Raw genomic sequence first — 14,320 nt, 5'->3', positions numbered from 1 at the left:
TTTTATTATTTTTATAACCACAATTAATAATAATAAATCGTTGGATGTGGTGGCTCATGCCTATAATCCCAGCATTTTGGGAGACTGAGGTGGGCAGACCGCTTGAGCTCAAGAGTTCAAGACCAGCCTAGACAACATGGCGAAATCCTGTCTCTACAAAAAATACAAATATGAGCTGAGCATGGTGGCATGCCCTCTAGACCCAGCTACTCAGAAGGCTGAGGCAGAAGGATGGCTTGAACTCAGGAGGCGGAGATCGCAGTGAGCCGAGATGGCACCACTGCACTCCGGGCTGGGCAGCGAAGCAAGACCCTGTCTCAAAAAAAAAAAAGGGGGCCGGGCGTGGTGGCTCACGCCTGTAATCCCAGCACTTTGGGAGGCTGAGGTGGGCGGATCACAAGGTCAGGAGATCAAGACCATGGTGAAACCCCGTCTCTACTAAAAATAGAAAAAATTAGCCGGGCGCAGGGGCGGGCGCCTGTAGTCCCAGCTACTCGGGAGGCTGAGGCAGGAGAAAGGCGTGAACCCGGGAGGCGGAGCTTGCAGTGAGCCGAGATTGCGCCACTGCACTCCAGCCTGGGCGACAGAGCGAGACTCCGTCTCAAAAAAAAAAAAAAAAAAAAGAGTAAGTTGTTGTAACAAACCAGCAAAAAACACATTGATTAGTAAATGGGCAAAATTGGCTGGGCATGCAGGAACACACCTGTAATCCCAGCTACTCAGGAGCCTGAGGCAGAAGGATCTCAAGCCCAGGATTTCAAATCCAGCCTGGGCATCACAGCTCTTACAAAAAAAAAAAGTGAAAATAAAAATAAATAAATAATAAATGGGCAAAGAACTTGAATGGACATTTCTCCACGATATACACAAATGGCCAATAAGCACATATAAAGATGCTTAACACCACAGATCATTAGGGACACACATTTTACACAATGTAATTTCAAATGGTTACTCACCACTTGAATAATTTTTGTCTCATGTAAAATATACACTGACAAAAAGATAAATCTTTAAAATGGCTATTTATTATTCTATGGAAAATTATAAACAACTAAAATATTACAACTGCTTCAAATCTAGCATGGGGGAGACAAAACTGAAGATCGTGTCAACTGGAGAGGGGAAGTTGACATTTGGGATTGTGGCAAGGGAAACCAGAAACTTAGGAACTTATTTTGAGCCTGATATGGTTTGGCTGTGTCCCCCACCCAAATCTCATCTTAAATTGTAGTTCCCATAATCCCCACATGTTGTGGAAGGGACCCAGTAAGAGGTAATTTAATCATGGGGGCAGTTACCCCCATGCTGTTCTCATGATAGAGTTCTCACAAGATCTGATGGTTTCGGGCCGGGCGCGGTGGCTCAAGCCTGTAATCCCAGCACTTTGGGAGGCCGAGACGGGCGGATCACGAGGTCAGGAGATCGAGACCATCCTGGCTAACACAATGAAACCCCGTCTCCACTAAAAACACAAAAAAATTAGCCGGGCGTGGTGGCGGCGCCTGTAGTCCCAGCTACTCGGGAGGCTGAGGCAGGAGAATGGCGTGAACCCGGGAGGCGGAGCTTGCAGTGAGCCGAGATCGCGCCACTGCACTCCAGCCTGGGCGACAGAGCGAGACTCCGCCTCAAAAAAAAAAAAAAAAAAGATCTGATGGTTTCATAAGTGGCTTTCCCCCTCTTCGCTCTGCACTTCTCCTTGCTACCACCATATGAAGGACACGTTTGCTTTCCCTTTCATCATGATTAAGTTTTCTGAGGCCTTCCCAGCCATGCTAAACTGTACATCAATTAAACCTTTTTCCTTTATAAATTATCCAGTCTTAGGTATGTATTTATTCGCAGCGTGAGAATGGACTAATACAGTAAATTGGTACTGGGTGGTGGGGTACTCTCCCATAAAGATACCTGAAAATGTGGAAGCAACTTTGGAACTGGGAACAGGCAGGGGTTGGAACAGTTTAGAGTGCTCAGAAGACAGGAAAATGTGGGAAAGTTTGGAATGTCCTAGAGACTTGGAGGGCTCAAGAGACAGGAAGATGTGGGAAAGTCTCAACTTCCTAAAGACTTCTTGAATAGCTCTGACCAAAATGCTGACAGTGATATGGACAATAAAGTCCAGGCTGAGGTGGTCTCAGATGGAGATGAGAAACTTGTCGGCAACTGGAAGCAAAGGTGACTCTTGTTATGTTTTAGCAGAGACTGGTGGCATTTTGCCGCTGCCCTAGAGATCTGTGGAACTCTGAACTTGTGCGAGATGACTTCCAGTACCTGGTGGAAGAAATTGCTAAGCGGCAAAGCATTCAAGAGGTGACAGAACACTGAAGTTTGGAAAAATTGCAGCCTGACAATGGAACAGAAAAGAAAAACCCAGCCGGGCGTGGTGGCTCACGCCTGTAATCCAGCACTTTGGGAGGCTGAGGCGGGCGGATCACCTGAGATCCGGAGTTTGAGAGCAGCCTGACCAACATGGAGAAACCCCTTCTCTACCAAATATACAGAATTAGCTGGCTGTGGTGGCACATGCCTGTAATCCCAGCTACTCGGGAGGCTGAGGCAGGAGAATCGCTTGATCCCGGGAGGTGGAGGCTATAGCGAGCCAAGATCGCGCCATTGCACTCCAGCCTGGGCAACAAGAGCAAAACTCTGTCTCAAAAAAAAAAAAAAAAAAAAAAAAAAAAAAAACCCATTTTCTGGGGAGAAATTCAGGACAGCTACAGAAATTTGCATAAGTAATGAGGAGCCAAATGTTAATTGCCAAGACAAAGGAGAAAATGTCTCCAGGACACATCAGAGACCTTCATGGCAGCCCCTCCCTTCACAGGCCCAGAATCCTAAGAGGAAAAAATGGTTGGTTTCCTGGGCCTGGTCCAGGACCCCTTGCTATATGCACCGTAGGGACTTGGTGCTCTCAGTCATTGTTAAAAAGAGGCAAAGTACAATTCAGGTCATGGCTTCAGAGGCTGCAAGCCCCAAGCCTCTGCAGCTTCCATGTGGCGTTAGTCCTGTGGGTGCACAGAAGGCAAGAACTGAGGTTTGGGAACCTCTGCCTAGATCTCAGAGGATGTGTAGAAATGCCTGGATGTCCAGGCAGAGCTGTGCTGCAGGGGCGGAGCCCTCGTGGAGAACCTCTGCTAGGGCAGTGCAGAAGAGAAATATGGGAGTTGGAGCCCCCACACAGAGTCCCCACTGTGGCACTGCCTAGTAGAGATGTGAGGAGAGGGCCACCATCCATTCTCCAGACCCCAGAATGGTTGATCCACTGAGAGCTTGCACCTTGCACCATGCACCTGGAAAAGTCACAGACACTCAATGCCAGCCATGAAAGCAGCAAGGAGTGGGGGCTGTACCTTGTAAAGCCATAGGGGCAGAGGTGCCCAAGGTTGAGGGAGCCCACCTCTTGCATCAGCGTGACCTGGATGTGAGACATGGAGTCAAAGGATATTATTTCAAAGCTTTAAGATTTAATTACTGCCCTACTGGATTTTGGACTTGCATAGGGCCTCTACCCCTTTATTTTGGCCAATTTCTCCCATTTGGAATGCGTGTATTTACCCAATGCCTGTACCCTGACTGTATCTAGGAAGTGACTAACTTGTTTTTGATTTTACAGGCTCATAGGCAGAAGAGACTTGCCTTGTCTCAGATGAGTTTGGACTTGTACTTTTGAGCTAATGTTGGAATGATTTAAGACTTTGGGGGACCGTTGGGAGGGCATGATTGTTTTGTAAAGTGAGGACATGAGATTTGGGAGGGGCTGGGGGTGGAATGATATGATTTGGCTGTGTCCCCACCCAAATATCCTCTTATAGTTCCCCTAATCCCTGCGTGTCATGGGAGGGAGCAAGTGGGAGATAATTTAATCATTGGGGTGATTACCTCCATGTTGTTCTCATAACAGTGAGTTTTCATGAGATCTGGTTTTATAACGGGCTTCCCCAACCTTTATTCTGCACTTCTCCTTGCTGCTGCCATGTGAAGGACATGTTTGCTCCCCCTTCCACCATAATTGTAAGTTTCCTGAGGCCTCCCCAGCCATACTGAACTGTCAATGAAACCTCCTTCCTTTATAAATTACCCACTCTTGGGTATGTCTTTATTAGCAGCACAAAAACAGACTAATACAGAGCCCTGGGAAAAACTAGGCTGAAGAGGCCAGATGCAGTGGCTCACGAGGTTAGGAGTTCAAGACCACCCTGGCCAAGATGGTGAAACCTTGTCTCTAATAAAAATACAAAAAAATCAGCCAGGCGTGGTGGTGGGTGCCTATAAAAACCAGCTTTTTGGAAGGCTGAGGCAGAGAACTGCTTGAACCTGGGAGGTGGAGGTTGCAGAGAGCCATGATCGCACCACTGCACTCCAGCCTGGGAGACAGAGCAAGACTCCATCTCAAAAAAAAACAAGAAAAGAAAAACTAGGCTGAAGAGGTCTCAAGTACTCCTTCCTTCACCAAACTTGAGTCAAGCTCCTCAGAGCCCTCTTTTTGACTAGGCCTTGGCACTGGCCTGCGGAAGTCGGTTTCTGCAAGAATCTATCTGAGGTAGTTTATAGAGACTCCTCCTACCTTAGTATCCAATCAAGTTCTTTTTCCACCACCTATGAGACCCAACCAAGTTCCATTCTCTCCCTCACCTTGTCCATTGGCTATAAATCCAATAATATTCTTGCTGCATTCAAGGCTGAATTCAATCTCCCTCCCCTATTACAGCTGTCATGACTCACTGCAATTGTGCTGAATAAACTCTTCCTTGACATTCCTAACAAGTTTCCAGTGCAATCTCTCTTTAACAGGGAACAAGGCTGTAAACTTGAGACCCTGCTTCATATATCTGGAATGCACAGGGGATGACAGGCTCCCTCCCACTGGGGATGAAGGAGCTGGGAACCACACATGCCACTCTGCTGGGCCCACCCAAGTCTGACTCCACGGAGGGGGAGGTTGTCCTGAGAGTACTTCCCACCCACAAACCCAAAACACCAGGCTCAGATTTCTCTCTGGATGGCCACTTCCTGTTGTCACCCCATGATCTGGATGAGATCCAGGACTGCAGGTGCACAACTGTTCAGAGAGGTCCAGGAGGTAGATTGCCTCCTACAGTGATGGGACAGGATACCTGGGAGTCCTGGCTGCCAATTCAGTCCCCACCCTGATGGAGTGTGATGGAAGGGACTGAGACTCAGGCTGCTTCTGAATACAATTCCCCACCAGATACAGGATTTGCAAGTTGTTCTTCCACTTCGTGAATTATCTTTTCAAGTTCTTGGTGTCCTTCGAAGAACAAAAATTACCAATTTTGATGAAGTCTGAACTTTAGTAACATATTGGCTCACCAATTCTGATCCATCATATATATTGATTCATCAATTGTATGATATATATGATAAATATGATACCATATTTATGTCTTTTGGGAGGCCAAGGTGGGAGAATCACTTAAGCCCAGGAATTAGAGATCAGCCTGGACAACATAGTAAGACCCCATCTACAAAAAAAAAAAAAAAAAATTAGCCAGGTGTGGTGGCGCACACCTGTGGTCCCAGCTACTTGGGAGGCTGAGGCGGCAGGATCACTTGAGCCCTGGAGCTCTAGCCCGCAGTGAGCAGTGATTGTACCACTGCACTCAAGCCTGGGCGACAGAGTAAGACTTTGTCTCCTAAAAAAAAAAAGAAAAGAAAAAAAAGAAAAGTAGGGGAAAACGATGACCTGTGGAGGAGAATATGGAAACGCTACATATTATCTGTTCAATTTTTCTGTCAAACTGCAACTGGTCTAAATAATACAGTTTATTAAGTAAAATAGTGAATAAAATACCATTTCATGGAAGATTCACGGCTATGTGAAATAGATAGATGACACACAATATAACATATAGGATGATATCACTTGCACAAAAAACAGACACAAATAAGGCCAGGCATAGTGGCTCACAACCTATAATCCCAACACTGTGGGAGGCATAGCCGGGTGAATTGCTTGAGCCCAGGAGTTCAAGACCAGCTTGGACAGCATGGCAAAACCCCGTCTCTACAAAAAAATAAATCAATAAATAAATACAAAAATTAGCTGGTGTGGTACTGTGCACCTGTAGTCCTAGCTTGCTGGGAGGCTGAGGTGGGAGAATCGCTTCAGCCCGGAGCCGGAGGTTGCAGTGAGCCAAGAGCACCACTGCACTCCAGCCTGGGCTACAGAGTGAGACGCAAAAAAAAAAAAAAAAAAAAAAAAAAAAAGGCTAAGACTAGTCAAGCTGTACTAAATACAGTTAGGGTTGTTAACAGACTGAATGTTTGTATTCCACCACCATCCCCCGTAAAAATTAAATTTCATTGGCTGAAATCCTAACCCCCAAACTAAATGCAGAAACCAGCATGCACGCAACAAACAGGCAAAGAAACCACAAAAAAACCCTTTTTGGCATAATATTAATGGTAATAACTTACTAAAAACTCAAAAGAGGAAAAGCCAGGCAAAATTCAGCCTAATGATAAATAGATGGTAAAACTATTAAGAACCACCTTTTAAAAATGAGGACCTGGTCACCTGGGAGTACAGAAGGGAGATGAGATCAGGACATACCAGAAATGCCCAACACCCGTTTATGAACCTGGGTGGTGAGTCCATCGGTGTTTCACACACCCTACTCTCCTCTCCCCAGTGTGGAAATGCTCCCTCCTCCAGGGTCTCAGTTCTCACAGCCAACACTTACCCAGTCAGGTGAAGGTTCTGATCTGTAGTGTCTTTTTTCATACACCATTTTTGACACCAACTGTGTGGTGTTTGCTGAACACCAACTAAATCTCCAATTCTCCAACACCAACTAAGCATTCAACAAATCAATTCTGACACTACCCAGAGTTAACAGGGACCCCACAGGTTCAGGGCTCAGACGATAACACTGCCCCACTGCAGATGCCAGTCACAAGCCCCAGGGATCACCCATACTTCTCAGCAACTGCATAGAAATCAAAAATGGCCAAACGGAAGGGAAGGATGTAAGGGAAAATGGCGGCGGAAGATTGGATAGGTAGGTAATCCTGAAAATAGCTATGGTTAAAGAAATTCCCCCATCTTTTGTATTCTGCAGGAGTCGCTTACACAAAGAAACACTCTTCTCATTATGACTTAGATGACACTTCTTTTTTACCTATGGCAAAGCCACACACAGACTAGAAATTCCCTTTCTTTTCCTCATAATTGATTAGCTGAACAGCTTTGTCTTCAGTGATCAGTCAGAACAAAGTACCTGTTAACCAAACCTTGGTTAAGTTTCTCTCCTTCCTCCAGCCCCTGAACCTTGACCCGCCCTCAGCCTGAGCCTATACACAATCCCTCTGATGACCCTCCTAAGAACAGATTGCCTTCAAGATCTAGGTGGGATTGTACACCCTGCATCCTGCCTTCCACCTCCCACCTTCTTTCTCATCATTTGCTCCTTCCTATGAAAGAAAATTCTTTTCTGTCTAAACTTTGAGATGCTTGCAGATTTATTTATTTATTCATTTTGAGACAGAGTCTTGCTCTGTCTGTCGCCCAGGCTAGAATGGAGTGGCATGATCTTGGTTCACTGCAACCTCCGCCTCCCAGGTTCAAGCCATTCTCCTGCCTCAGGCTCCTGAGTAGCTGAGATTACAGGCACGCGCCAACACACCTGGCTAATTTTTTTTTTTTTTTTTTTTTTTTTTTTTGAGACGGAGTCTCACGCTGTTGCCCAGGCTGGAGTGCAGTGGCGCGATCTCGGCTCACTGCAAGCTCCGCCTCCCGGGTTCCCGCCATTCTCCAGCCTCAGCCTCCTGAGTAGCTGGGACTACAGGCGCCGGCCACCGCGCCCGGCTAATTTTTTTTTTGTATTTTTAGTAGAGACGGGGTTTCACTGTGGTCTCGATCTCCTGACCTTGTGATCCGCCAGCCTTGGCCTCCCAAAGTGCTGAGATTACAGGAGTGAGCCACTGAGCCCAGGCTGAGATGCTTGCAGATTTTTTTTTTTTTTTTTTTTTGAGACAGAGTCTCGCTCTGCAGTGGCGCGATCTTGGCTGACTGCAAGCTCCACCTCCTGGGTTCACACCATTCTTCTGCCTCAGCCTCAGTCCCAGAGTAGCTGGGACTACTGGCGCCGGCTGCTACACCCGGCTAATTTTTCTATATTTTTAGTAGAGACGGGGTTTCATTGTGTTAGCCAGGATGGTCTCAATCTCCTGACCTCATGATCCGCCCGCCTCGGCCTCTCAAAGTGTTGGGATTACAGGGGTAAGCCACCGTGCCTGACCGCTTGCAGATTTTACACTTGGTGCCTTCTTCCCTTTCAATTCTCCTTTAGAAGAAAGTCTTCTAAAGTCCTGTCTGGTGTGGCAGCGCGCCCCCCAATCCCGCCCCCCGCAATCCTGGCACTTTGGGAGGCTAAGGTGGGAAGACTGCTTGAGGCCAGGGGTTAGAGACCAGCCTGGGCAACATAATATCCTGTCTCTATTTTAAAAACTTTTTAAAAAATATAAGCCAGGCATCACAGCATGTGCCTGTAGTCCTAGCTACTTGGGAGGCTGAGGTGAGAGAATTCCTTGAGTCCAGGAGATCAAGGCTACAGTGAGCTATGATTGCACCACTGCACTCCAGCCTGAGACAGAGTGAGACCCTGTCACACAAAAAAAAAAAGGTAAAAAGAAAAAAAAAACACTCCTTACCTAAATCCAGATTTATTTCATTAGAAATGTCTAGAAACAGACCCAAGATAATAGCAAGTACATTCTCAGAAGGGCATCACCTCAACCCCCTCTGCCTGTGGATCCCCAGCTTTCCGGGGCTCTGAGCTTCTCTCAGTATAAAGGGCTCCACCTAATGTCAGTTGTGAGCAGCTGGGACACTGCAGGGGAGGCTCCCCAGCAAGAACAACTGGGCCTATAATGTCCTCTCTTTGAAGGCTCAAGACTGGCCTTAGTTTGAAGTCACTAGTCTGCTGTCTCTGTTTCCCAGTCAAGGTTATGCACTTAATTTTCAATGAGAAAAATACCCAGGGTTTGAAGAATCCAGCAAAATCACTCACATTCACTGTTTATAGCAAGGAAGGAAACTGTAAGGCACTTATATTTCATACCTTAACAGAAAAAGTAAAAGTATCCATCCTCTTCAGACAATAAATGCTATTTATTCTCTCTATGGTAATAAATCAGGTACTAAAACATATTTGAACACTTTTAGGAGTTGCCAAGTCCTGTCCTATTAGGACTTCGCATTAAACTCTGATGTCGAGATAACAAGAAGAGAACAGTTATCCACTGTCACAAGTTTGCCACACTGCAAAGCAGAGGAATTGATGTTTTGGTGAATCTCTGTAATTCACCAATGTATTTACTACACTTACTTGTGGGAAAGTACTCATTTTTCTGCAGTCATGATAGAAGAGAGTTTTTCTCTCTTTCTTTTCCTTAGTAGTATTCCCAGCACTAAGCCCTGGAATTCCATTTGAAATCACCACCTCCACCCCTCTCCCCACCCCAAAAAGATAACATACTTGAGAAACTTACAACATTTGCTTTGGGAAAGAAAAAAGTAGTATTTTTTTTTTTTTTTTTTTTTTTGAGACAGAGTCTTGCTCTGTCGCCCAGGCTGGAGTGCAGTGGTGCGATCTCAGCTCACTGCAAGCTCCACCTCCCGGGTTCACGCCATTCTCCTGCCTCAGCCTCCCGAGTAGCTGGGACTACAGGTGCCCGCCACCACGCCTGGCTAATTTTCTTGTATTTTTAGTAGAGACGGGATTTCACCGTGTTAGCCAGAATGGTCTCGATCTCCTGACCTCATGATCTGCCCGCCTCGATCTCCCAAAGTGCTGGGATTACATGCGTGAGCCACCACGCCCGGCCATAAGTAGTAATTTTTAACAAAGATAAGACTAGATATTTAATGTTTTCTGAAACCCACTTCCTTCTTGCCTCTTTGGGAAACTGTCTTATATTTCAAGCTCTACAGATGAAATACATTTATAGTTACTTTAAAAAAAAAAAAAAAAACTAAACTAAAACTCCAATAAGTGAACAAATCTTTAGCAGAAGACAAACCCAGGAAGGGGCTGTGCTAACCTGGAACAGAGGTATATCTGACTCAAGTTTCAGGTCATTCTCTTTTTTTTTGAGGAGTCTCACTGTGTCACCCAGGCTGGGGTGCAGTAGCATGATCTTGGCTCACTGCAGCCTCTGCCTCCCCGGTTCAAGTGATTCTCATGCCTCAGTCTCCCCAGTAGCTGAGATTAGAGGCAGCCGCCACCACACCCAGCTAATTTTTGTATTTTTAGTAGACAGGGTTTCGCCATGTTGGCCAGGCTGGTCTCGAACTCATGGCCTCAAGTGACCCACCCACCTCAGCCTCCCAAAGTGCTGGGATTACAGGTGTGAGCCACTGCACCTGGCCTAGGTCAGGTCATTCTATCACCTGAGATATCGCCCACCCCCTAAACTGCTCACTGAAGGGCTCAGTGAGCACCCTTCCAAGAGACATTGCATTCTGTACCCCGTCTGCCTAAAGCACATTTTGCTTTTCAGGTTCTTGCATCACCTCAATAGGATGGCTTTTCCTGTCCTTGGGATAAGTTTCCTCACTTCACTAGTCTAAAAGAATCCAGAGGGCAAGAATCGTATCTGTTTTTCCCCTCAATACCATCATCCATTTGGCTGGACACCAATGTGTCCCACAAGGAATGGAATCTGAAATTAAGGGAAGAAAAAGCTGAGTGTCCCAGGGGTGAGCTTTGAGAGGGATGGGAGATCAAGAGACTCCTCCAACCCCAGGACACCCAGCTCCTCCACTAAGAGGCCCCAGCCCATACTTCGGGCTGTCCGGTGGGAGGAGACTCAGCAGGCTGATATTCACTAGACCCTTGAAGACATCTGGCTGCTGTGGGCATCTTGTGTCAGCCCAAACAGCCCTGAAGCCCAGGACCAGGAAAGGAGGATGCTCTGAAGACACATCACAGTTTAAAGTTTCCAAAGGGGAACCCCAACCCAAGACACTGTTTTTTGTTTTTTTTTTATTTTAGGGTCCAGGTCTCACTATGTTGCTCAGGCTGGTCTCAAACTCCTGGCCTCAGGTGATTCTCTCGCCTTGGCCTCCCAAAGTGTTGGGATTACAGACGTGAGCCATGGCACCAGGCCAACCAAAAGACATTCTGAGAACATCCCTGTGCCTAGGAGAGAGAAAAGGAAAAGAGGCACAAAGGTTTTCTTACAGCAGGGTCTCATACATGTATTCTCTGCTTTCCTCTCCTGTGAAATGTTCAGAAACAGAAAACGAATATTTTTTTTTTTTTTTTTTTTTGAGACGGAGTCTGGCTCTGTCGCCCGGGCTAGAGTGCAGTGGCCGGATCTCAGCTCACTGCAAGCTCCGCCCCCCGGGTTTACGCCATTCTCCTGCCTCAGCCTCCCGAGTAGCTGGGACTACAGGCGCCCGCCGCCTCGCCTGGCTAGTTTTTTGTATTTTTTAGTAGAGACGGGGTTTCACCGTGTTCGCCAGGATGGTCTCGATCTCCTGACCTCGTGATCCGCCCGTCTCGGCCTCCCAAAATGCTGGGATTACAGGCTTGAGCCACCGCGCCCGGCCAGAAAACGAATATTTTTAAAAGACCAATCAATCGCTCCTTGAAAAAAGTAATACAAATTAATTCGTTTGAAATGTGCAATAAAGGACAAAGAATTGATCATGTCATGACTGGAGTTAGCTTTTGGGAATATGGTGAAAGTGGTATCAAGAATTATTTACAAGCCCTAGAGGAGTCAGGCTAGGGGAACAAGGTCAAGGATTTGGGACCCTGTCCCCCTGGGGAGTGTTAATTAATTAGGAGGCAATTAGAAGGCTGTGGCTATGGTGTCCTGGTTTTCTACCCAAGGAAACAAAAATCTAACTCAAATGAAATTCTTTTATTTGATTTTATATTTTTAAAAATTTTAGTAGTTTTTTGGTCTCAGTATGAATATGTTGATTTTAAAAAATTTAATAGAGATGGGGTCTCGCTATATTGCGACGGTGGTCTTCAACTCCTGGGCCCAAGCAATCCTCCTGTCTTGGCCTCCAAAAGCGCTGGGATTACAGGTGTGAGCCACCACGTTCCAGTCTCAAATGAAATTCTTATAAATTACCAGTTTATAGAGAAATAAAATTCGGGGTTATTAAACCACAACCACCAATCCACCTCTGACTACATAAGCAGAAAATGTCCACCTGGATAGAGCAAATAACGCGACTACGTAACTGTCACCAACCAAGTACTGAATTTGGTTCGCTTTCTCCTGCACCTTACAGCCTTTCCTTCCACCCCCTCCAAAGGATCCCCAAGCCACAAACCACGACCGAGAGCTTCTCCACCGATGAACCGCTGTTTGCTCAAATAAACTCTTAATTTTTAAAGGGAGAAAGAAAGGACTGGAGGGGCGGCCACAGACCGCAGCTCCTGCCACACGAACCCCACACCCGAGGCGGGATTCCCCCCATGACCCTTCCGCGGCCCCCGCACCATCTGAGGAGACGCGGGGCTGCAGGGCCGCAGGCGTCGCGCAGGGACGGGACAGGACGCCCGGGGTCCCAGCTCTTGGCCCAGCCCCACCTTGCGGCCGAGGGGACCGGGGGCCCAGCTGCGCCAGGGAACTCGGGTCCCAGACCCCGGAGTCGCCGCAGGGAGGCCTGGGTCCCTCCACAGCCGGTTCCGGCCGGTTCCAACCAGCCCCTCCCCCCGGTCTGGGGACGCCTGGCCCCTCACACGCACCATTTCTCGGTTTCCAGGTGTCCCAGCGCCTTCCCTACGACTCCCGCGACCTGTACAGGTCACGGTGCAACAGAGGCTGCGGCGGAGACACCTTGGGCCTCTCGGAGAAAGGGAGACGCGAGCCCGGGCGGGGGCTGACGCCAGAAACAAAGGCTCCGTGGGGAGGCGCAGGCCCTGCCCTCCTCTCCCAGGCGCATCTGAATGGACAGTTGGCAGGGCCCCGCCCCGGCGTCCCTGATTGGATAGGGCTCCATGACCCGCCCCCTAAGGCCTGAGTGACGTAGGAAGCCATGGAAACGTGGCTGTGCGGAGCAGGGTTGACTGGCTCTAGCCACTGCCCCTGTCATGCCGAGTTTCCTCCCTACACCCAGCCCGAGGGATATTTAAGAGTTTGTTTGTTTTGGTTTGGTTTTTTTTTTTGAGACGGAGTTTTGCTCTTGTCGCCCAGGCTGTAGTGCATTGGTGCGATCTCAGCTCACTGCAATCTCCGCCTCCCGGGTTCAAGCAATTCTCGTGCCTCAGCCTCCAGAGTAGCTGGATTACAGGCACCCCGCCACTACGCCCGGCTAATTTTTATATTTTTGTATTTTTAGTAGAGATGGGGTTTCGCCATGTTACCCAGGCTGGTCTCCAACTCCTGACCTCAAGTGATACGCCGCCTCGGCCTCCCAAAGTGCTGGGATTACAGGCGTGAGCCACCGCGCCTGGCCTTGTTTTGGTTTGTTTCCTGCCTTCCTGCCTTCCTTTCCCCGTCCCTCCCTCCTTCCCTCCCTCCGTCCCTTCTTTTTTTTTTTTTTTTTTTCTTTCAGGGTCTTGCACTGTCACCCAGGCTGGACTGCAGTGGCATGATCTCGGCTCACTCCAGCCCCAACCTCCCGGGCTCAAGCGATCCTCCTGCCTCAGCCTTCCTAGCAGCTGGGAGCACGCCCCACCACACTCTGCTAATTTTGTTTTTGTTGGTGGCGGTGGTGTGGGGGGGGTGCGCAGTTGGTGGGTAGATGGGGTCTCACTATGTTGACCAGGCTGGTCTTGAATTACTGGGCTCAAGTGATCTTCCCGCCCCAGCCTCCCCAAGTGCTGGGATTACAGATGTGAGCCACCGCCACGCCAATATTTGCATTTAATGCAGAGCTTGCTTCCAGCTTGCCAGAGTAGGCCCTGTTGTCTTCCAGCACTTCCTGGGCTCTTCCTTTTAACTCCTTCTGGACACAAGGTCAGCAGTGTGTGCAGGGAACTCCACACTCACTGTGAAATGGAGCAATTGCCTTGCCTCAGAACAGGAGGGAGCCCAGGCTAGGCCAGGGAGGACAGGAAGAGGAGGGAGGGCCTGATGTTCAGGGAAACGGGGATTTGGGATGAGGCCTGCCAAGGCTTCCTCCCATACCCTCTGGTCCCTGAGAAAACATCTATAGGTGGAAAAAAAAGTAGAAGTAACTGAGGTGAGAGGAAGGATACTCTCTGAGGAAGTGATGTGGAATGAGACCCAAAGTAATGTACTAGTATAAAAAGGCAGGTTAGGCTGGGTGCAGTGGCTCACACCTATAATCCAGCACTTTGGGAGGCTGAGGCAGGTGGATCACCTG

General features: G+C 48.0%; 1 protein-coding gene across 3 annotated transcripts in view; it reads right to left on the bottom strand.

Annotated features, from left to right (window-relative positions):
• LOC105470929 (zinc finger protein 627) overlaps positions 1-12,925 on the bottom strand; it is a 30,602-nt gene extending 17,677 nt beyond the window's left edge. The window contains exon 1 of one of the 3 annotated variants that reach the window (XM_011723305.2): positions 12,738-12,925. In XM_011723305.2, coding sequence (XP_011721607.2) covers positions 12,738-12,740 — 3 coding nt within the window. In that variant the 5' untranslated portion in view covers positions 12,741-12,925. The remainder of the gene's footprint in view (positions 1-12,737) is intronic. The other 2 variants (XM_011723359.2, XM_071085903.1) reach the window with 2 other exon arrangements.
• Positions 12,926-14,320: the final 1,395 nt, after the last annotated feature.

The sequence above is a fragment of the Macaca nemestrina genome, chromosome 20, assembly GCF_043159975.1.
Source record: "Macaca nemestrina isolate mMacNem1 chromosome 20, mMacNem.hap1, whole genome shotgun sequence".
NCBI classification, from domain to species: domain Eukaryota; kingdom Metazoa; phylum Chordata; class Mammalia; order Primates; family Cercopithecidae; genus Macaca; species Macaca nemestrina.
This window is presented reverse-complemented; position numbering and strand designations above follow the sequence as displayed.